We start from the raw sequence: 24,904 nt of genomic DNA on the forward strand, positions 1-24,904 counted from the left end.
GTTTGTAAAAAAATATTAGAAAATAAGTAGTTAAGTAAATTTAGTGCTAGACAAGTAGTATTAATACTGATTTGGTTAAGAATGACATTTTTTTTTTTACAAAAATATGTATCCAGCGGGGAAATATTCTATTTTATGTCATAAATTTGCAAAATATGTCCCTTTTATGTCCAAAATTTCTAAAATATGTCCCTTTTTTGCCCTCTTATGTCATTGTGTCCCGGCACACAGGAATATGTCCTTTTAACATAAAATATGTCCAGTTGGCAACCCTGGTATAGATAAGTGATGCCAGGTGCCTGACTTTAGATTGCGCACCAAGAGAGGGAATATATTTTTTGGGTGGAGTTCGAAATTCAGGGTAAATTAGATCTTGCAGGGATGAGTGCAAAAAAAAAAAAAAAAAAATAAGAAATTCAGAGACAATGCTACCAGATAGTGTAAATTTTGCTTTACAGAATACTAGAACTCAAAATTAGTAGGATTAAGTCTTCATTGACATATTTCGGCTCCTTATTCTAAAATCTGGAACAGTGAACCATTTTTGACTAATTACATGCACTTTTGTCGTCGGAATTTTCTGTTCTCAGTCTCTGGCTTGACAAGATTTCTGGAATGTCAGAGAATTAAATAAAAAAGGGAATTAAAGAAGATCTAACAAAAATAAAATACTTGCCAACATCTAAGGTGGTATTTTACATTACTTTCTGGTTAATATACTGAAGTATTCTCTATCGACAATAGAAATTGTGATTAAAGAGCTAAAAAAAGAAATAGGTACTCAGTATACTGGTCTTCCAATGTAGATTAGTTATACAAAAACGTGAAAGTTAAAGGTGCATTTGATAAAGATAACAAATAGACAAGATTTTCTAATGTAGATCCAAAGCGAAGCATGATCCTTGAAGGTCGCATCTCGGCGAAATGTCATTTAGGTAAGTGACATCAAAGTTTAGTTATTTATATAATGTCTTTAAGACATTGCGAATCTAAGATTCGAAAAGATATAATGTCTCAGTCTTAGTTGTGAGAAAAAAATGTTTCGTAGGTTTTAAAATATAAATTAGAACGACCAAATCAAAGATAAGAAATTAGACTGGCCGTTATTAATGCAACTATCTATAAAATTGCAGGCTAAAGACAATTTTATGAGATTTTGTCATGAAACAGAAGCCAAAGACTGAATGAAAATATGAGACAGAATTGTACTTGGTAAGGTCCTTCAATAGTTCCGATTGTTATTTTATTTGTGTTTTCCTTTCAATGAACTTCGAATTTGTTTTGTGCAATTTTTAATCATATATTGTATTGATCTTCGACTAGTATTGAAGATCATTTTCAAAGTTAAACAGCAAACCATTGTCATTGGATGGGTTCTTTATGTCATACATTTCAATGGTAAATCTATTCAGCATAGCGAGTGTAAGATCAAATTCCCTGTAGCACTATCCCTGACACTTAAGCCTAAGTTGGATGATCATAGTAGAGTTAAGCATTTTAAACTGCATCCCATTCAGAATTTTGTACTTGACTAAATAAAAAAACAAGTCTTTTAACTAAAAGTAAGGAGCGACATTAAAACTTAAAACGAACAGAAATCATTCTGTATATGGAATGGGCTGCCCCCTCCTCAACCCCACGCTCTTTACGCCAAATTTTTTTATTGTTTTAAAAAACAATCTTGTGAGACAGAGTCAAACTTTAGCGTAAAGAGCGGGGGGTTGAGGGGGGGCAGCCCCTTTCATATACAGAATAATTTCTGTTCGTTTTAAGTTTTAATGTCGCTCTTTACTTTCAGTTAAAAATCTTGTTTTTTTTTAATTTTATTTCTGAACGTTTTTGAGTTAATGAAGCTTTTATTTTGGCTCACTGTACATGAATAATCAAAACGAAACTTGCATATTGATTTTACTTTTTTTGGCTAAATGGCTTTCTCGAAATTTTGTTCTGACATAACTTACAAATTAACTTATGTAACGAACTTCTATATTCATTTATTTTTATTACGTGCATTAGGGGGTTCACCCCTAATCAGTACCTCGCTCTTTAAGCTAAGTTCAAATTTTGTTCTAATTCTTTAAGAATGACCCCTTAATCACAAAGGCCGTTAATTAGAATAAATAGCTCTGATGAAAGTACAAAAATTACTTTAGTGTAAAGAACAAGGTGATGAGTAAAGGTTGAACCCAATCATATACGTATTAATTTATGTTCGTTTTAAATTTTAATGTTCCTCTTTGCGTTCAATTGAAAAAATCGTTTTTATTATTATTTAATTTCTGATCTTTCTTTTAAATAATGCTGGGAAATCCAGCGCCCCCTACATAGCATTGTCCCTTCCCCCATGAAAACTTCCTACATGGAAAGATCCTCCCGTGTAACACCCAACCATGCTGAACAAAATGGCTATCTCAAAATTTCCATCGGAAGACTTTGAGAAAAAAATGAGCGTGGGAGGGGGCCTAGTTGCCCTCCATTTTTTTGGTGACTTGAAAAGGGCACCAGAACTTTTAATTTCCGTTAAATGAGCCCTCCCACGATATTTTAGGACCATCGGTTCGATAGGATCACCCCTGGTAAAAAAAAAAACAAAAAACACGCATCTGTGATCTTTGTTCTGGCAAAAAATACAAAATTCCACATTTCATTTTCGAAGATAGGAGCTTGAAACTTCTATAGCAGGGTTCTCTGATACGCTGAATCTCATGGTGTGATTTTCATTAAAGTTCTATGACTGTTAGGGGGTGTTTCCCCCTTTTGATGAAACTTATATATTTGAAATCAGCATAAAAACCTGATTCTTTTGATGTATCTATTGGTATCAAAATTCTGTTTTTAGAGTTTCGGTTACTATTGAGCCGGGTCGCTCGTTACTTAAAGTTCGTCACCACGAACTGTTTGACAAGATTCATAACAGAAAACACTCTCTCGACAAAAAGGTTGCTGATGGGTAAGCTTAAGACAGAAACAGCTGCTTGAGCTATGTCGAACAAAGGTCAGCTTTTCCCACTCCTTTCTGTATTTTTTATTTGACATTTGACCAATTTCCTATTTGGCTTTTCACGCTAAGGATAATGCCCACTTTGGTAATTTGAAATTTAGGTTGTCATGGAGTCTGGAATGCGATATGAGAATCCCTACGGGGTTCTGAAAATTCCAATTGTATTTATAAACAGATTCCTGAATCTGTCAGTAGAAGTTGTCAGTAAACACTAGACTTTGAATTTTGGGTTCTGTCATTGTTATTGTGAAGGCAAAATGCGCCTACTTTGCGCCGAATTTTCATGGCATGCGCAAAATTGGCGCAATGCTCCAATTTGAAAAATTCAATGCAAAATCAACTAAAAAAAGGGCCCAAATGGGGCAAATGCGCACCACCTGCCAACTGTGGTAGAGATAACAGTGAAAGCAGATCACTCAATTACAATGGCAATCTTGATTTAGAGGGTAAGTCCTTAATTAATTTAGGTGATGCAAAATCAGACAATGATGCTATTACTTTACAAAATGTGAAAATTATTTTAAAAGATTTCAAGGGTGAAGTTGTTAACCGACAAATCCTTACAAAACAGTATTTAAATGAGAATATTAATAAATTAACTAAAATTTACCAATCACCTGATAATATGTTGACTAGAGTAGATGGTGAAAGATTATTCGTAAAAAATACTTTAAAAATTACCAAAGAAGATTTAAATATGGAAAATAGAATAATTTAAAATGTTGCAAATACAGAAAATGATCCAGATCCAGTCATTCTTTAAACGTTAAACGATCTAAAACAAGAAATTATTAAAGAGCAAATCCTAAACAATCTGAAATTAAGCAAAGATATTAGCAAGTATACTAAAATTTATCAATCACCTGACAATATATTGACTAGAGTTGATGACAAAGGACTAATAGTGAAAAATACCTTAAAAGTAACAAAAGAAGATGTTAATGTTTCTAACCCAATGTTTCAATGTTCTCTTGTGGAAACGTTTCAAACCCAAAAAATGGTGCCGATGCAGTTTATTTCTCAACGCTATTGGTATGCTTGAAGGGCTTTATTGAGTTACCTGAACGTTTAGACAATTTCGAAAACGTTATAATAAATATACTTGAGAAAGATCCCGACGAAGCATTTCAAAAGAGAATGAAAGTAAGGCTGAAATAATTCTAGATTTTTATTAAATAAAATAATTCCCTAATAAATGGCAAGTTTTATTGAGTATACAATTTACATATCCCCTTTTGGAAAAATAAAAATTAAAGAATACTTTAAGGCTAAGCAAAAATGTAAAAATCTTGTAAACCACAGCAGAAAAAAAATGATAAAGAACCTGTTAAATTTCTTTTAAACCAAAGGCAAGTGAATAAAATAGAAAAATTTCAAAAAGAAAATAAAGAAGTGATATTGATGTTTCGTAAGAAACAGCTGGTCCAAAATGGAGGTTTTTTACCATATTTAATATCTTTAGCTGTTTCACTTGGAAAAGCTGTTTTAACAAGTGGTACTGCAGCCTTAGGAACGTATGCAGGTAAAAGCATTGCTGATATAACTACTGGTATCTCTGGTGGAGCTTTAAAATTACCTCGGAAAATCGGTGGAGCTTCAAATTTACCTAGCGCTACACAAAAAGTTGGAGGAGCTTTAAGACTTCTGGCATAAGCCTTTTTCAGGATGGTATAAATAAGATGTTATTTCACTTGTTGATAGATAGTCTATCTTCCATCCTAGGTCAAGACTAAGGTAGATAGTCATAGAAGGAAGGGATGATCAGGATTTTTGGGTTCACTCATGATGGGCAATGTCCACTGAACTTGTTAGCGAAATTATGCGCTGAATTTGCATGGATCACAGGCAAATTTTGTGATTTATTTTTCTTTGTTTCTTTAATGTTTATACAATGCAAAGTAATTAAAAGTTATTTTTTTCTCTTTGTTTTGTATAGCCATGGCCTTAGGGCATTAGTGCAATAAAACTTACTTATATTAATCCAATTTCTTTTAACAGAGAGAAGGTTGATGCCTTCTAGCTTCAACAAATTAAAATACAATTTTGAGACTAGGAATTCTAAGTAGGTCATCAGCTTGTTAGTTAACCTCTGATGTGAATGAGTCATTTATAAAAAAAAATGTGTATCAATTCAAAAAAACAAAACACTCTTGTAGAAAACAAACAAGACAAATGAATAAAGAAAAGTACCCTTTTTCACTTTGGGCTCTTTCTTTTCAAAGCAGAGTTTCTTTGGATTTTTTTTCATCCAACTAAAAACAGTAAAGACAGCATCAGGTACAAGTGACCACCCACTTAGCCTACATATTCACAGGAAAACCATGCAGCTCTCCTATGCTTTACTGTAAGCCACGCAAGAAAAATGATAAAAGAAACTAGTCAAACAGGTTCTTTCAACGGAGAATTGGATTGCAAACAGTGGTTTCTAACTTCGTTTACAATATTTAAACTTTAGTTTTTTTAGGGTTTAGGGGGGAACAAAGGTACCTAGGTTAGGTTACGTATTTAATATATGCTAGGTTTTACCCCCACATCCACCCCCTAATGTGCAAATAAATAACCGAATTTTGTTTCTAAACTATTATATTTTTATCCTATTTTGTTTTATTTCATTAGCATTAACCAAACTTTACTTCTTGCATGGTTTACAGCTAATAGAACAGTACCGAAGAATTTTACAAGACTATTTTATTTATAAATATACTATCTTAAACATTTTGGGAAACATAAGACACAAGTTATCAATATGAATAAACTAACCTGAATACTTACCATCACAATTAGAATGTCTTCTCTCTCTGAACTGAATGCCCCCTAGGCAAAATCGTCGCTTTGTCGTTTAAAGGTCTTAACATTAAATCTACTTCTGTATTATACGTTTATAGGTAGTTAAAGGAGATTATTTTTTTTTGTCAAATTGATCTCAAATCATAAAATTCGAAAACAAAATAAGAGACAAATTAGGTCTTGGGAGGAGGTTTAATTGCCCTCCAATGTTTGCGGTCTCTTAAAAAGGACACTAGAACAAAAAAAAACAAAAAAAAACAACAAATAGAAACGCATCCGTGATCACTATTCTGGGAAAAACATACGATTCCACATTTGTGCAGATAGGAGATCATAACCCCCACAATAAAATTTTCTGATACGCTGAAGGTCTGATTTACATTAATATTTATTGACTTTTTGGGGGGTGTTTCTCCCTTTTTCGAAAATCAGGATCCCTGTTTTCAAAATCCCTTAATCCATCAAAATCCTTTTTTCTTCTGAGGCTTGGTAGATATTAAACGTAATGAAATTTATGTATTTACAATCTGCATAAAAACCCAATTCTTATCAACTTTTATCAAAATTCTATTTTTGAGTTTCGGTTGCAATTGAGCTGAGTCACTCCTGAATTACAGTTTAACACTATGAAATGTTTGATAAAACTTATTGGGCTAACGTCCTATTTTTTAATTAACCCTGTAGCAAACCGGAGTTCTTGAAGCACGATTCATGCTATTAAAGTGTAGTATTTCTGAGTCTAGTTGAAATGTGCACTATTTTAGAAAATTCTCTTTTTTGGGGAAACTTTTGGTTCCTTTACGTGTACGTAAAGGACTGAAATACCCTTACAGGCGTCTTCTTTTCTTCGATATATTTGCTTACTTGGTTATTCAGCGTAAGCAGCAAGTTTATGGCAAATCCGGGGAAGAATTGTTTTGAAACGCTTTTTGGGTCCCATTACAAAAATGATTTTCATCGCAAAAACATAATTTGTTCCCACAATAGGACTTTCGTTATTAATTAGAAAAAGTTGAATTCAGAAAGCAATATATTTTCACCGTTAGTACTGTTAAGATTAGGGTAGTATCTTAAGAAATTTTCTACCCACAGAATCTCACAGAAAAAATATATTTAAAAAATCGATTGTAAAAGTTAAAAGATAATTATTGTATATAAATTTATCCTTGTTCATTTTGCAGACAAGAAAGCTCAACTTATTTCAAAGTAAAAATATGTTTCCTTAATTTTATAATTCTCCCTTTTTTTGCTATAATTCAAATATTTGAATTGAACTTATACTGAACATATTACTTTCAATGGTCCTATAGTCAAATTTAAAATGATATTCAAGAAACTTCAAACTACTCTTGAAATTCAAACCGTGTTGATTGAAATAACCTATTTACGGTGAAAATTACATTTTTTCTACTGAAAAGTACATAAATCTTAATAATTTCAATAATTTGTTGGAATTCAATAAGCAAGTCACAATTCCAACAGAAAAATTGGATTTTTTTGTGACTTGTTTGAATTCAATAAGAAAGTCACAATTCTAACACAAAAATTGGATTTTTTTTTACTTGTTTGAATTCGAGCAAAACATTTTGTTGGCAATTTTTTTTTACAGTGTATTTTACACGCTCGCTGTTGATTATATCCTTGACCGGTTAGATTTGGGAAGCTTGTCTTAGGTTGACTTCATCATAACATGATATATATATATATATATATATATATATATATATATATATATATATATATATATATATATATATATATATATATATATATATATATATATATATATATATATATATATATATATATATATATATATATATATATATATATATATATATATATATATATATATATATATATATATATATATATATATATATATATATATATATATATATATATATATATATATATATATACACTACACACACATATATACACACATATATATATATATATATACATACACATATATATATATATATATATATATATATATATATATATATATATATATATATATATATATATATATATATATATATATATATATATATATATATATATATATATATATATATATATATATATATATATATATATATATATATATATATATATATATTAGAGCTCTCAGTCTAAGAGAAGGATTGACATTTTCTTTTAAAATTAATTTTATTTCCGACATAAAAAAACAACAACATGGGACATAAAAAACACCAAGAAATCGAAAGAAATTAACCACTTCAAGATTGAGAATCTTGCGAATAGTAGTTATTTTAAGCCCCCAAGCAATTTGATAGCTTCTTCTCGTGTCTGAAAGAAAAAAAACACACAAATAAAGCATAAACAACGTGTTAGACCAAAAACTATGTAAGTTCATAGAAATTAAACGAAGCATCATCATTACAACCTGGATCCAAATATTGGCTACCTTAAGGTAGGAGGGAGAAGGTCAACAATCTGATGATACATCTCAGGGATTGTTCTTACCATTTGGTCTTCGTATTTCTAACAGCTAGGGGTGGAAGCGTCATGTGTTGAAGCACGTGATTTCAAGCAAAACTTTTGGTAATTGATAGAATAATGATGGCACAAAATATCACAATTTCATCTACGAAAAATTTTATTAAATAAAAAAAACAGGACGAATAAAAAAAGATGAGAATAATGTCATTACAGCTACCAAAAAAACTAGTCTAAGGTCGAAAATGCCAAAATTTTAACGCCTCATTTCATCAAAATGGTATATACCGTGAAAACTGATAATTTCATGGAAACTTTGTTGAATAGCCTCTAATGAAAATGACCCACGAGTAGTGTTGTAAAATTACCATAAAATACAAACTCAGTAAGTAAAATAAGGTAAAAACGGTAAAATAAGGTACTCCCTAGGAAATACAGGGTAAAATTGGTGTTTTTACAGTTTGGTGTAACTACAATTGGTGTGGCTACAAGACCAGTTGAGCATTTCTTTTTAAGCATCACTTACAGTTTTTAATGAATTTTTTAATGAATCTTATTTTCCTGGGCTTAAAAAACGTAATGCCCCTTGATCTGGAGTTTCATCAATTTAATTAACTATCTAGTTTATCCCTTTGGTAATCCTGTGCCTAGGGTAATATTTCAACAATTGGACAGTGCCTGATTTCGAACATCCATTTTGTTAAAAAAAATAAATAAATAAATATATTAAATTTACCATTATTTGGGAGTAGAATCTTTTCAGTTTTTTTTTCTGTATTTAAACCTAGGAAATGTTACCCTAACAACCTTGCATATTTAAATAGCCGTATTCAGCCACACTCCTCATATCATATACATGCTATTCTTCATTTATTTATAAAAGTACCGAATACAATTTAAAAAGAGGTTTGTAACACTTTGATTAAGTAAGCACTGGATCATAAGAGCAGAGCTTTCAATCGCTTTCACAGTCATTAAGACTCTCTTCAAAAGGATTTGCTTGGAAATTTAGCTCCTCTCATTCAGACTTCGATTCTAATTCAGGTGACCGTGCCTGTTCCGGAGCCCCCCCCCCCCCCCTAAACAAAATCCCAGGATACAGTCCTGAGAATTAAATGTCAATTTCTATCTCTACGAAATTATAAATTTTGCAAAAAAATTGCTGTAAGCCAGCAAGCAACTTGACAAATTCTTTTCGTGTTTGAAAAAAATACACAAACTATTTAAAGCAAAATGTGAAGCAAAGCACTATCTAAGCTGATGAAAGACACACCAACAATTTTACACACAGATTCAAGCAATTTCTTCCAGGGGGAGGGGATGGATTCCTAAAGCATAAATAGTATGCTTTTATGACTAAATTATTCTTAATCAGTTATTCTAAATTAAATTAAAAGAGATTCTTAAATTAAAAATTTTATTCTAAATGAAGTTGAACAGAATGGGATGGAAGAAGAGCATGGGCAGTTGTGTTGGCTTCAGGCGGCTTGGTACTGTGGTGAGTTGTCAGTAATAGGCTAGTAGTAAGGAAACCATACAAAAGTAAATAATATAAAAAAAATTTGCCTAACTTTTATTTTTGGAAACACAAGAATAATACACTTAAAAATACTGCGGAAGCACATTTAAGATTAAAGAAATGCACATGAGATTCAACTCAAATTTTAGGCAAACTTAAGATTGGAACGAAAAACACAAATTTAAAACTAAAAATAGACATAAATAAGTTAATACAAGATGTCAAGTTAAAAAAGAAAACTACAACGAATAATGAATTGTAATTGTAAAAAAACGCTTTAGTATTATTATTCAGTATTTAATTGTAAAAAAAAAATCGCTTTAGTATTACTCGAAATGAAGAACAAATAAACCATAATATGAACTCTGGAAATTCGGTTATTTCTCTCTATACAACGGATAATTTTAAGTCATAATACAAACTCAAAATCTAGTCTGTAGTTCTAATACTATCAAAATGGCTTCACTTCAAACTTGCCAACAAAATAATAATGAAATATTCTTTTCAGATCCAAAACGATAGTCAATCCTTGGACTAAGCTCATTTTGCAGAAATGATGACAATTAAAAAAATATAAGCAACAATCCTAAAATGATTTTTTTATACTGTTAAAATTGTCTTTAAATGGTTTGCTTTTACTGAACCAGAACTCCTATGTTTTCTTGTGTTTTCAGTAAAGTGCTAGTTTTTAGTCCTACAAGCATAGGGAACTATCACCAGTTGGTTTATTTCCACTAGTTTTATCGATATATGTTAGATAGGCTGTGATGTAATAGTTATTTGTTTTAAGTTTCAACTTCACTCGTTACTTCCCTTATAAAAATCTTTTCTTAAAGTTAATCTTTGCCCGTTGTTAATGAAAAAAAGAAAACGCGTACAAAAGTATTTGTGACTTCTGTAATGTTATGTATGTAATGTAACTTCCTTGGAGGGAATAAAAAGGGAGGCTTTATAAACATTCATGTTGTTGACTATCTGTGATTGAATTTTTAGCAACTTACAGTTGTATCTTCATAAGTTTTCACGGCATAGTCTCTGGATCGCTCTAAAAAGTCAATTGCCTTTTGTTTCTCTCCAAGTTTCAAGTATGTCTTGCCAAGCATCAGCAAATTGGTGCTGTAAAAAACAAATCATGGATTCAGTTTGAAAATTCATAGTTTTTTTCTTTTTTGTAATTTTATTAGAATAACCTTTTTATCGTTTACTTTTTTATACTTCTTTATATGCTTCTTTATACTAGTTTTTGTACTTTACTTTTTTATACTTTTATACTTCAAGATGTAGGCTACAAAAACTATTATAATGATGTTGATTAATCTACTTACTGATTAGCCAAATAAACTTTTAATACGACTCTGATGCGCAGAGTCGACTCCACACTCTGACTCCACAAAACGTTTATTGAAGGGCCAGTGGTCACACCCTACCATTCGTACTTCGATTCCAAAATTAATGAAAAATTCACCGTAAAGGAGAAAATTTCCTAAAAAGGATAATTATCTCTCTCCTCGCACAATAAAAATCTTTGATTTCCTCCTCAAACTCCCTTCTAAGGTAACTGAAACAAAAAGTCATATTGATGAATTTATCCTACTGTTAATACAGAAAGGTGGGTTGCAGAAAACGTAATGCGGTAGGGTAAGACACCCAGTAGTCGGCCACCTGCCTATTCTCGGACAGAATGTAACTAACAGGGAACCTAGCTCTAGGCTAATGTGCTTAGAAAGTTTTTATACACTACTATAATACTATAAAGGAACTTTTTATACACTACTATGGATACTATTAGATATCCATATGGATATCTAAGTGACCAGGGAAACCAGCTTTGTCTTTGTATAAAAACTTTCTAAGCACATTAGCCTAGAGCTAGGTTCCCTGTTAGTTACATTCTGTCCGAGAATAGGCAGGTGGCCGACTACTGGGTGTCTTACCCAATATTTTCTGTACCCCATCGCCACAGCAGTGAAACCACAGGCTCTGTTCCCATCAAAAGTTGCATTTCTTAGCTTTCTTATTATAATCCTATATTCCTAATTTACCAGAATCTTTGCAGTTGGTCACTTTTTCTCCTTCTGAGTCAATAAATTCAATTTTTTATTCAGGTTTGCCCTGAATGATCCCTAACATATGATATTGCCTTTTCCCCATGACTGTGGCCCAGCTACAATCCAGTCTAGATCTACATAGCCTAGGCTGTTAGAGTAAAATTATCAACCATATCACATTTGCATTTGTCAAAAAAAGGGTTGGAAAACAGAATAGTAAAACAGATATCTCCCCCATTCCTTTTAGTGGATTGTGAGCATTGGTTACACTTTGGTGGGTAGCTTGCTGTTAAAACAGTACAGTATGCTGTTCACCAGCCAGTAACAAAATATGCACATATGTCAGTCAAGACTTCCACTTTACCGTCCTCAGTGCAGAATAAAACTGATAAAAGTACAAAAAACCATACCTTAAAACAAAACACAAAACTAAAATAGGATGACTCTTTCTCAGTAACGGTGAAAGAGTAACTGAAAAAAAAAACCAGATAGATTATTATCAGAGTATAGGTAGATTATTATCATAATCTACCTTTCCAGGTAGATTATTATCAGAGATTATATTTGATTGCACAACATAATTTCGTGGATATATGTAAAAACGATCAAAATTAATAATTTCAGTATAAATGGGACTTACAAAAGTTTCTCCAGTGTCACTATTGAGAGCTTCTTTTTGGTGAATGTGTTTTTTTTTTTTATCTCAACTACCTCCCTGAAAACTTGCATTAGACCTTTAACGGGGGCAATAATGAAGGTGTTGTCAAATAAAATGAAATAGTGTGGATTGTCATACACATATTGAGCCAAGGTGGAATCAAAACCTCAGGCCTTTGGCGGAGTCCCATGGCCTTGTCAATTTAGGACCTATGTTCCAATAGCCTCTCCTCTAACTGCTGTTGGGTTCTAATAACATAAAAACAGTCACAAGAACAGGGAATTCTATAAACGCCACTACCCAGAGTGGGGCTGGTTTTATCTTTGCCGCAGTTCTGTATCGTATTTGAATTCAAGGTGACATCAAGTTTCTGTTTTTTAAAGATTCTTTTTAGTTTGTCACTCAATTTGGAATGTCGGGTAGAACAGTGAAGAGTTTCTATCATCCACCAATGGGACGATATCTGTTGGGGTTTGTGGAGTTGAAGCATTCTTTTTTGCCTTTATTCGTCTTTTGTCTATAACAGGTTCAAGTATTCTTATGGGGTACCCATTGCAAAATAAAATGTCCTAATATAGTTCAATTCCGAGACCATATGAGGCTCCGAGCATATCCTTATTACTCGGTCAACCAAAGAAATAACTACTCCTCTTTTTATGCAGGGAGAGTGGTTGGAGGAAAAATGTAAATACCTACCATTATGCGTAGGCTTTCCATAAATAGAAAATTCAAGGCTAAGAGACTTATTGAAAATTAAGACATCTAAAAAATGAAGTTTATGATTTTCTTCTAGTTCTAATATGAACTGAAGGTTAGAGTCCAAAGTGTTTAGATAAGTCAAGAAAGAGTTAAGTGACTCCCCTCCACGATCCCACACACCCGACCCCAGAACCGGTGTTTCAGAGGAAAATTTTTCAAAGCAGATCTTTCAATGAATTCCATATAAAAAGTTGCCAAAAGCAGTGAAAGGCTCGTACCCATCGGCAGACCATGATTTGGGTGAAAAATTGGGTATTATATCGGATATATGACGAGGAACTATTGCAAAGACGGACGATACGCATAACAGTTTCTATATCCAGTGTTTTGTACTCCATTTGATCAATGGCATCGAAACTGGCCAAAATCGTATCTTTTTTTACATTAGGGGTGATAAACTGCGGAGCTGAATAATATTAGCGGAAACTATTTCCTATGAATCCGACAATGTTTTTCATTTGTGAAAATTCAAATTTACAAAATCTGTTGATTGTTATATATATTAGTGAAAATACATTTTGTGAAAAAATATGACCTCAAGTTCAGAAAGTGACTATTCTGATGTGTCAGAAAATATTTTTTATGATGACCAAGCGCTAGATGGTATGCAAGATACCATTTCAGGATACTTGTTCCAGCTAGACCCCAACGCCACACCGGCGGATTGACCAAACGCCGCCAACGAGAGGCCCGGTCGAACGCCACCGAAATGTCGTAACGCCGCCGGCGCGCCGCAGGCACGCCGCCACCAACAGAGGTGGCGGCCATTGGTCGATTTTAAATTAATTTTGCGACAATTCTTTATTGCGTCAACCGCAAATTCGGAGCTTTTCCTTCTCGTGTGGTTTAGTATTTTGATTTTCCTGATTAGAAATCAAGCAGGGCTTCCACTATCCCCGAATTTTCGGGTTTTTCTCCGAAAATCTATGCGTCACCCCGAAAAAAAATTTGGTTCCCTGAAAACCACACAATCACCGTGCCACCCCTAGCGATTTATCACCAGTGACTTTCCCTGCTAAATATTACTTGGCATACCATAATTCTTCACTACTCTCTTGTTCATTAATTTTTGTCTCTTTTGTTACTTTGTACAAAAAACAGACAGATGCAATATGCAATTGCAAATATTGCAATATACACAGTTCTTCATGTTGACAAAAAACAGGATCGTCTTTATGAAATGAGTTTAAATCATTTCGAATGCAGTTTCGCAATCGCTATTTCTTACATCGTTTGCAGTCAAGAATGTTATTTTCAAGTTGAATCCCCCCCCCCAAAAAAAGTTTCTATTGTGACAAAATTTAGCTATAGACTAAGCTATGTACAAGGTTAGGGAATTAAAGATTGAACTGGAAGTTACCTAAAAAATACGATTCAAATATAAATTGTAAATTATTGCCTATAGGAGGGGGATAGGGGGCTATCATTTTAAATGATAATGCCTCATTTATTTATTTAAAGCAGGGACGCCAAAAAGATAATTATTTTTTTTTCATTTAAACTGGAGACAGAAGAAAATGATATCAAAGTCCCTGGGAAACCATTGAAATATTTTGATAGACCCAGTTCCTCCCATTAGGACTTGTTCATTGTCTAGGGTATTTTGCGATTTCTCTTAGGCTACTGGACTAATTTGGCTTTTGTGTGTGCTCCCTTTTAATTATATTCTTTGGATCTTATTGAATGTCATGGCAAATCTATAACTCAGTTTTCCAATAATTTGTGGTATATATGAATAATTTCGACATTTGTTTTGTTGTCTTTGTACCCCCTTACTCATACCCTCAACTTTTTTCAAGGAACACTAAGCTTTTTAACGTTATTTCGCATGTTTGTCTGAACTATAAAGTGACCTAGTTAATTATTAAGTAACTTATTTTTCTAATAAAAGCTGAGACAGTATCTAATCAATGTGGTATCCAGAGGGAGGGGGAGGGAAGTATTACATTTAAATGATAATATATCGAATTTTTTTTTTATTGAAAGCAGGGATCCCATTTTTTTTTATTTAAAGCAGAGATGGTATTTTATCAAGGTGGTATCCAGAGAGGGGGAGGGGGAGTGAGCTATAATATTTAAATCATAATACCTCGATTTTTTTTTAAAGAAGGGGTGCCAATAAGTTAAATATTTTTGTTATTTAAAGCACAGACGGTATCCTTTCAAGATAGTATCCAGAAGGGGGGCATAGGTAGCTATTATATTTAAGTGATAGTACCTTGATTTTTTTTTTATTGAAAGCAGGAATGCCAAAAAGTTGAAAAGTAACATACCAAATAAACCATTAAGTGTTATTTGTTTTATTGTAATTGAAGCGTTCTCGTGTGAAGTGTTCATCATGTATTTTTCAATTTGATAAATTTGCTCCTTTTAGATGCAGTTTACAATTTAACTGATATAAGATATTTATCAATTTATACTTTGGAGTGAATCCCCAAAAGAAAAAAACAATCATATCCAAAAGAGCAGCCAAAAGCAATAAAAAAGCAGCAGTTCAGCCTTAGCCTACATGACATATATTCTATAAAGAAGCCAAAACAAACTTTCAAATGCATTTTTTTTTAAATTGTTATTAAAAACCTGTTTTTAATACAACATATATTTTTAAGAACCCAAAAGAGTAAAAAAAACAATCAATATCAAAGTCACCCATTTCAACTGTTTTAAAGGTGATAGGCAAAGGGCATTATATAAAAAAATTAAGCTTCTAAGTTCAAAGTTATATTCAAAGTTTTCTGATTAGCCTAATTTAATATTAAGATAGTCTGGCCTCAAAAATAAGACACACGTACAGTCAGAATTCCATTGTGAATCCATATATAGCTAAATTTATTTATCAAGACCCCCCTCCCTCCATCCATAATGGTGAAAAATATACCCTGAATCATAAATCAACACCATATTTTTGGTACATAGCCTAGACTGCAGTTTTCAACAAAATTTAGCGTTTCAGCACAATTCAAAATAATGAGTATTTTTCATGCTCTTTTATAATTAAATAATCACTTGACAGGGATTATTAATTTTGAGACCTGAAGGGGCTAGAAGGCTCAGAACAGCCCATAGAAACCTAGTAACCCTATAAATAATTTCCGAGACCACACTGGCTAATCATGATAAAACAAAAAATCGTGAAGAAAGGAAGAAAACGAGGACAATTAACAACCAGTGGAAAATTTGAAAAATTATGCAAATATTTCGGTCAAGACCTCCGCTTAACCGTCCTCAGTGCAGAATAAAACTGATAAAAATTTAAAAACCAAACCTTAAAATAAAAATACCAAACTAAAATTGGACGACCCTTTCCTAGTAACGGTGAAAGGGTAACTGAATAAAAAACACAAGTCTAAATGGCATTTCAGAATTTAATTTTGCGTAAAGCACTTTTAAAGGCTGATCGTTTTCCAGTTTGATTGTTATCGGAGACTCTATTCGATTGCACAATATAACTTTGTGGATGTATGTAAAAACGATCAGAATTAATAATTTTGTCATAAATGGGACTTAGAAAGATTTTTGGTGTGTTTGGGCACATAACTTAAAAAAAGGAAACATGGGAAAAAAAATCAGCAAAAATTTAGCCTTAAAAATTAGATACTAATCAGCCGAAGATTGTGTAAAGTCTTTCTGAAAGTGTAGCTCTGTTTGACAATCCAAATAATTTGATCTATGACCTATAAGTTCTTAGAGTGGTAATAAAAAAAAAACAAGTTTTTTTTCACTGAAAGTAAGGAGCGAAATTAAAACTTAAAACGAACAGGAATTATTCCGTATAGCTCACCGTACATGACTAATTAAAACAAAATTTCCATTCTCATTTTGCGTTTATTTGGCTAAACGACTTTCTCGAAATTTGTTTAATTTTATTTACGAACGTTTTTCTTAGTAATAAATATGCGTAACATACGAATTAGCTTACATAAAGAACTTCTATATTCATTTATTTTTAATACGTATATTAGGGGGTTCGCCCCCTAGTCAATAGCTCACTCTGTACGCTAAAGTTTGAATTTTGCTCCAATTCTGAAAAAATGACCCCTTAATCACAAAGGCCGTTAATTAAAATAAATAGCTCTTATGAAAGTACTAAAAAAAAATCTTTGGCTTAAAGAGCGAGGTATTGACTAGGGGACAAACCCAATCATATACATAATAATTTCTATCTGTTTTAAGTTTTGATGTTGCTCCTTACTTTCAGTTGAAAAACTTTTTTTTATTAATTACTGATCGTTTTTTAAATAATCGCTGGGAAATCCGGTGCCCCCTTCACAGCAATGTCCCTTCCCCCATGAAAACTTCCTCCATGGAAAGATCCTCCCACATTACCCCCGACCCACTCTCCTCCCCCACTTCCAGAAAAAATCCCCACTGAAAACGTCTGTATACTTCCCAATAACCAACACTATTTGTAAACATTGGGTAAAGTTCGTAACTTTCAGCCCTCCCCCCGAGGACTTTGGGGGATTAAGTTATCCTAAAAAACTTAGTTGTTATATTTTTGACCATGCTGAACAAAATAGCTATCTCAAAATTTTGATTGGGTGACTTCGGGAAAAAATTGATCTTGGGAGGGGGCCTAGTTTCCCTCCATTTTTTTTGGTCAGTTAAAAAGGGCTCTAGAACTTTTAATTTCCGTTCGAATGAGCCCTCCCACGATATTCTAGGACCACTGGGTCGATACGCTCACCCCTGGGAAAAAAAAATTAATAAACACGCATCTGTGATCTTTTTTCTGGCAAAAAATACAAAATTTGACATTTTTGCAAATAGGAGCTTGAAACCTCTACAGTATGGTTCTCAAATACGCTGAATCTGATGAGGTGATTTTCATTAAGGTTCTATAACTTTTAGGGGGTGTTTTCCCCTTTGTTTCGAAAATCAGGCAAATTTTCTCAGGCGCATAACTTTTGATGGGTATGACTAAACTTGATGAAACTTATAAATTTCAAATCAGCATTAAAATCTGATTCTCTTGAAGTATCTATTGGTATCAAAATTCCGTTTTTTAGAGTTTCAGTTACTATTGAGCCGGGTCGCTCCTTACTTACAGTTTGTTACCACGAACTGTTTGACAAGATATATCCTTTGGCATAAGCACTTATAAATGATAAAAAAGACAATGCATAAGAAAATCACTAGGAAACATGTAAAATAAATAACATTAGCTTATATAAAATAGCAGCAATTATGAAAAAAAAAATATTAAGAAAAAAAAATACAATAAGGCAATACAAATAACAGTTCAATAAGGGAAATCCTTTTATTTGGCAGTGAAAGACAAAAAAAAAAAACCTCTGATTATTTCGGTCACATACACAGCGGCTGTCTTCAGCAGATTAACTCTTTTTTAAGTTGTTTAGAATCCTTATGTCTCTGAGGGACTTAGTGTCAGTTTCCGGCTTCATTGTAAAACCAGAAAGGGTTTGACTGTAGAAGCTCTTGCTAAACTAACATCATTTATTTGTCTTGCATTTCTATGTAAGGATGTTTCTTATTTCCTCTATATAAACCTTATTTGATTTGAAACAAAATTGGACCTTTCTCCAACACTAAATTTTCTTGTTCTGTTAAAGTTCTTAACGGAAAATTAACCAGACCAGGTCCGTCTTCAGCAGTTTGTCTGCTACTGACGGCCACTGTTTGTGACCTAAATATCCAGAAATTTATTTTTTTTGTGTTTCACTGTCAAATAAAAGGGGTTTCCCTATTGAAGTGTTATTTGTACGTCATGGAAAGGCAGTGTGGTCTTCGACAATAAGACAAATTAAAAAAATAAGAAAAATAATGCATAAAATAAAAAAGAAATAATAATAAATAAGAAATATAATAAACAAGAACTAAATAAAATATTTAGTTCTTTAAGTTATTCAGTTATTTAATTTATTTAAAGTACCAAGGACACCTGAAATGAAAACTAATTCATTAAATTGGTCAAGTGTAAACTTAAACAGCCATATACGTCTTAAATTAGTGTGAAAAACCGATAATTCATTTTTTAAGGATAAAGTTCGCCAGTCAGGGTTGTCAGCATCAGTAGGATTTTATTAGATCTAGTAAAAAAAAAATCTAGTAAAATTAGAGGATCTAGTAAGTTTCCAGAAATCTAGTAAAAACTAGTAAAAAGTTTATAGTAAACAAAACTTTTTTTTATTTTCCATGATTTCAGGGAAAACAATTATCGTAAACATATGACAATTTCCAATTTTTGCTTGTCTGTTTTACAGTTTTGCTTGTCTGTCTCATAGACAGACAAGTAGTCACCTATTTTCATAAACAGACACTTCACTTCTGGCGTCTAAAGGTCGAGAAAATCAGCTTTCCGCGTATCAAATCTTACCAAATATAAATGAAGCTATAATGACACTTGGATTTGTGATGATCGGGAATCTATTGGAATCAAAACAAAAGCCAACCACCCAAGGTGATTAGGCGAATCTCCTCAGTTTGAACATTTTTATTGAGAAAAAAGGAGCATGTTGAGAGAAATTAAAAGTAAGTAGAAGCTAGGTATATATATAATAAATTTATTATATATATATATATATATATATATATATATATATATATATATATATATATATATATATATATATATATATATATATATATATATATATATATATATATATATATATATATATATATATATATATATATATATAATAAATTTTGACGTATTTCAAAATTTTTGAATTTTTTTATTTTTATTTCAGATTGAAATAAATAAGAAGACCCTTCTCTCCATAATTGGATGCGTGGTCATTCCTTACATGTGGCAGATTTTGCCCTATTTTGGAAAAATCTTTTTTTCATATCTTTAGTAATAATATTGTCATGAGAATCCCTCTTTGTTGTTTGGATTAACCACACATACAGCTGTTTCTTACACGAATGGTAAGATTAGTAGTCAGTTGTGCAAAATAAGTCCTATCAAAGGCAACGCTATAGCGTTGCCTATAGTAAAGACCATACGGCTCCAATGTTTTATTATCTATGTATTTATTATTATTATTTGTTTTTCCAGAGGCACTTCATATGGAAGGAGTCTTCGTAAAAACTTCAAATAGGGCTCATGAAAATTGAAATCGCGAATTTAGTGCCCTTTTTGAGGGTCAAAAGTGATTAAAAGGCAACGAACAGCTCTTCCATGCCCACCATGTCCTAAAACAAATCCAATCAAAATTTCGAAATGGCCATTTTTTTCAATAAAATTGATTTCCAGGTATACATTATGTTTTTGAGGAGGACACTGTCAAAACAACCCCCCAGGGCCCAGAGGGTCGGCGTTGTAAGTGTTGTCCTGGGGGCGTGTATGGTTCTCATGAAAGGGATGCTCGTATAAACTTCAGAGAGGGCCCATTTGATTGAAAATTGGAAGTTCTTGTTCACTTTTTAAGAGTCAAAAGAGATCCGAGGGCAGTAAAGCGCCAATGACGCAGTAGGTTTTAGACTTTTAAAGTAAGAGAAGGGGGTGATACCCAAACTCTTGTTTGTAGTTATTTTTGCTCGCTTCAAGCTTGATTTACATATTCGATTTAAGTTTCACTCGTTTTAAGATTTATTTATTCATTTACATTAGTATCTATTGTATGTTTGTTGGCATTGATTGTCTGTTTAATTTTTGTTTGATTTAAGTTTCATTTATACTTCAATAGCAAAATATTTTTTTTCGTTTTAAGCTTGATTTTATTATTCAATCTAAGCATTACTTGCTTTGAGATCTATTTATTCATTTACATTATTACTTGTTGTATGTTTTTTCCTAAGATTATTTATTTAATTTCTGTTCGTTTTGGGTTTCACTTATTCTTTAATAGTAATTTCTGGTCGTTTTAAGTTTGAATTTTAACAATTATTTTTATCTGCTTAAGTTTAAAATGGCCTTTACTTTTCTTTGAAAAACTTATTTTTCGGAAAGTTTTTTTTAAATTAATACAAAAAAGAACTGAGCATTGAAGAACCAAAGAAAAACTTACACCTCAAAATACAGAGGGTCGTAATGTGATTCCGCAAGTTCAACCATCTGAGATGCGGAGGCATGGGCCTTCGACAACTGAGTTTCAATCCATTGGGTTCGCCTCATCCCTGATTACAGTTAAAGAAAGCCACTTTTGCTGCAGTAATAAATTTTATAGTACCATTTTTAGGAATTTACGAAACATAAATAGAAAGGGATATGATCAGAAATTGATATTTAGCGCTTTAACACGGTTTTAACAGATATTTGAACTGCTAGTGCTGTCACCGAAATATTTTCCAAATTAAAAAAAAAGGGTTTTCCAAAATCTTAGTACAGTAACCCTCACTAATACACGAACGTTAACGCGTATATATCCTGAATTTTATTAATATTATTTTTCAGGGTAATTTCAAAAAAACCTTATTTTCTCCTGGGGAAATTAGAGGAAACCCCATAAAATTTAAGATAGTAAATGTACAGATTAATAGCACTACTATCATCAGTTTTACCTCAAAGAACTAAAAAATGAAAATACATCCAATTTTCCTTTGTTAAAATTTTGATGCTAGTAAAAAGGCTGATCTGACTTGAATCCAACCTGAAATTTTTCTTTTGGTAAAATTTGTTCATTTTAGCAAAAGCCTAATTTAAATCAAAAAACCTAATTAAAACCTAATTATATAAATAAAAACCTAATTTAAAGCAAAAGCAAAGAAAAAGAGATGAAATAACAAATATGACACATACCTATAACCATACAACATATAATAATAAATATAGCATAAATATAAAATATAACATTTTTCTTTAGGGTTTTGTTGGACAACGCTACATGATTTTGTTAGATTTTTTTTTGGTATATTTATAGCGATGAGTTTTCTCACTAATCAAGTTGCTGTATTTTTCTAAAGGAAGCTGCTGGGGGAGGGGTTAAGGTAGGTATGCAATAGAAAAAAGCTCAGTAAGAAAGACAATTTTAAGAAACAAAAACGAAATACAGAAAAGAAAAATCGGTATAGATTTAGTGGTTGGCCCTTCCAGAAAGAAACACTCCAATTAATATTCTGCTATTTTTTCTATCTATTAGTGTTTGCAATAAGGGGCCATTGAATAAGTGTTTACAAGTATTTATTTTGTAACCTCTGCACTGTCTTTAATCTTAATATTACCGTCACTATAGGTATTTTCAGGTGTGTATTTTTTTTTCAATGGTCTGTTCTTTTCCTATACTACGGGTTCTCAATATATAAATTACCTATAGAAATTTGGTTGGACCTTTTCGGCTTCCAGAAAGTAACTGAGAGCTTCTTCAAAAGTTGAGCCTGGGGGTTTAGCAAAGAGGGCTGACGCAATTTTACGTTGATACCACGGCATATCTGCCACAGCATAACACCTAAAACAAACAATGTCATGGAAACTTGTTCTTGTACATTCTATAATTAGTTCTTTAATTCAATAACATCACTTCTCTTTAAAAAAAAGGAAAAAAATTAAATGAGTAAATTTCTATCAATGATCTTCAATCTAATAAAGATCCAATATTAGTTGGGATCTGGCAAAGTATTTTGTAGCTCATTTGCACAATGATTTATCACTCTTCTTAAAAACAACGGCTAAGTCGAGAGTTTGTGTATTTTTTTTTTTTTTTTTTTTGATATTGTAACCCTTGAATTTCAAGAAAATAATAATTTAGAGTTCCTGTACTTTTGCCTATTTGTAATAAGTTTTACTAAAATGTTTTTAGGATGCTGAATCCAAATATAAAACCAGTTCATGGGCGTCCATAAGGGGGGTAGGAGGGGGTGCCAGCCCCCGCCTGGCTGAATGATGCTGCCTTATTTTATATTTTTGTTTTGAGATTTCTATTATATAGCATTAAAAGTGTCAATTAGACCAGGTAAGCTCCCCTCTGGAATTCAGCCCATGGGCCAGTTTACCTGTATCTGCTACACTATTTGAAAAATAGCATTGTCATCCACAATTAAGTTATCTGTTAAATCACTCTATATGTCAGTAATGCAAAATAAAATATTAACGAGCTACTAAATTTATCTCCTATTTGTAATATATTTTACTAATATATTTTTGGGATCCAATTTCCAAATATCAATTTAGTTTTTATATATTAGCTATGTTTTTAGAAATATAGCACTATCACCCATAATTATGGTTAAATAATGGTTTGAAATTAATTATTGTACAATTTCAAATGTCTTAAAATTTAAGCTCCTAGATGAAAACCATATCATATTTGGATTCAGCTATTTAAATATGTATAAAATCAGGATCAAATCCACATTCTGCTTAAAGACTAACGTAAATTACCAGGACAACGAGAATATTTTAAGAAATATATTCAAGAAAATTTCAGTTCTGCAATAGAAATATTGTAGTAATTTTTTTTATGCAGTATTTAATCCGTCATTTTAACCACTGATTTTACCCCTTTGTATTTCTTTATATTTAAATGTGTTGATTTTCGAGTAGCTTTGAACTTGCTACTTTGGATATCAAATCAAATTAAATGCTTCATCGACAAACAATATACAAACTTTCACAGAGATAGCCCGAACATGGTTCATTTAAGTAAAGAAAAATGAAATAATATAAAACGGTCACAACTATAAATTTCCGTCAAAACTACAAAAGATACTATAATAATTAAGATAAGCCAACGCATGAATCAAAAGCTACGAATTACTGTAAACTTGAACAAAACTTGTAAACTTATTAACTTTGATGACGCTCTGGGGGCCCTGAATAAGGTAACGGGAAACCCCCAGTTTGATTTAAAGCTTTGACGCTTCTAGACCCAAGCGTTTTGCCGCTTTGTTTATGTAAGATTTTTGAGAAATCCTTCAAAAATTGATAAGCCAAAAATACAAAGTGATAATCCAAAAGTAATGAAAGAGAGAGGTGATATCGAACTCTCAACTGTCATTCTTGGGAGACATCTGACAGTTTGTAAGTGGCCACAGAATTCCTGTGCTGCTTTAATATCGTTCTTCTGTGACTAGGCAGCGCGGTGGCGGAGTGCACATGGCACTTTGACGATGAATCATATCAGTCCAGTTTTGTTAAGAAAAATATCACTCAGTGATAATTTATTGCGCCCACTGGCATTGTGTGCCCCTAGGCCCGGACCTAGTGGGCCTATCCTAACCTGTGGATACCTCCGTAGATGATTGGTAGTGATAACTTTGGAATCCGTTCGATATTAATACTTTCTTCTTTTGTTAGAGCAAAACAATCCCAAACAGGACATGGATAATCTAAAAGTGGGCAGATAATCATGCAGAAAACTAATTTTAGTTTAAATTTAGGCACACGGAATTTCTTTCTATGTTTCTATTTGGATTTCTATTGTTGCTTTTATTTTTGCAGCCCTTTACTTTATTTCTCTTTATTTTGACATAATCTTGTTAGCCTAATGCATTGTAGAAAACAAAGCATTTTATCCTGTTTTCACAGGGATCAAGGATCCCTGTGCAGCTTTAGCCGAAAGTCTTTCTGGGTGGCGGTGTCCACCATCTGAGAACATGAAAAAAAATTATGAAAAAAAATATTATATTATAAAGTTAAGCACTATATTTAAGTTTTATTTGTTTAAATTATTAATAAATAACCGGATAAATTAATTAATTAAATTTAATTACCTATATTTTTCTCTTGTCGCTATATTTATCTGTTTTAATTCTATTTG

General features: G+C 32.1%; 1 protein-coding gene across 1 annotated transcript in view; it reads right to left on the reverse strand.

Moving 5' to 3' along the window:
* Nucleotides 1-7,953: 7,953 nt before the first annotated feature.
* Nucleotides 7,954-24,904, reverse strand: part of LOC148946300 (regulator of microtubule dynamics protein 1-like) — a 60,435-nt gene continuing 43,484 nt past the window's right edge. Inside the window, exons 7-9 of the mRNA XM_089097933.1 lie at nt 22,457-22,594; nt 10,778-10,892; nt 7,954-8,107 (exon numbers count right to left, since the gene is read on the reverse strand). Of these exons, the coding sequence (XP_088954059.1) occupies nt 8,066-8,107; nt 10,778-10,892; nt 22,457-22,594 (295 nt within the window). The 3' untranslated portion in view covers nt 7,954-8,065. The remainder of the gene's footprint in view (nt 8,108-10,777; nt 10,893-22,456; nt 22,595-24,904) is intronic.

Source organism: Artemia sp. Qi Xiang Cuo, chromosome 12 (genome assembly GCF_049724085.1).
Source record: "Artemia sp. Qi Xiang Cuo chromosome 12, ASM4972408v1, whole genome shotgun sequence".
NCBI lineage: Eukaryota > Metazoa > Arthropoda > Branchiopoda > Anostraca > Artemiidae > Artemia > Artemia sp. Qi Xiang Cuo.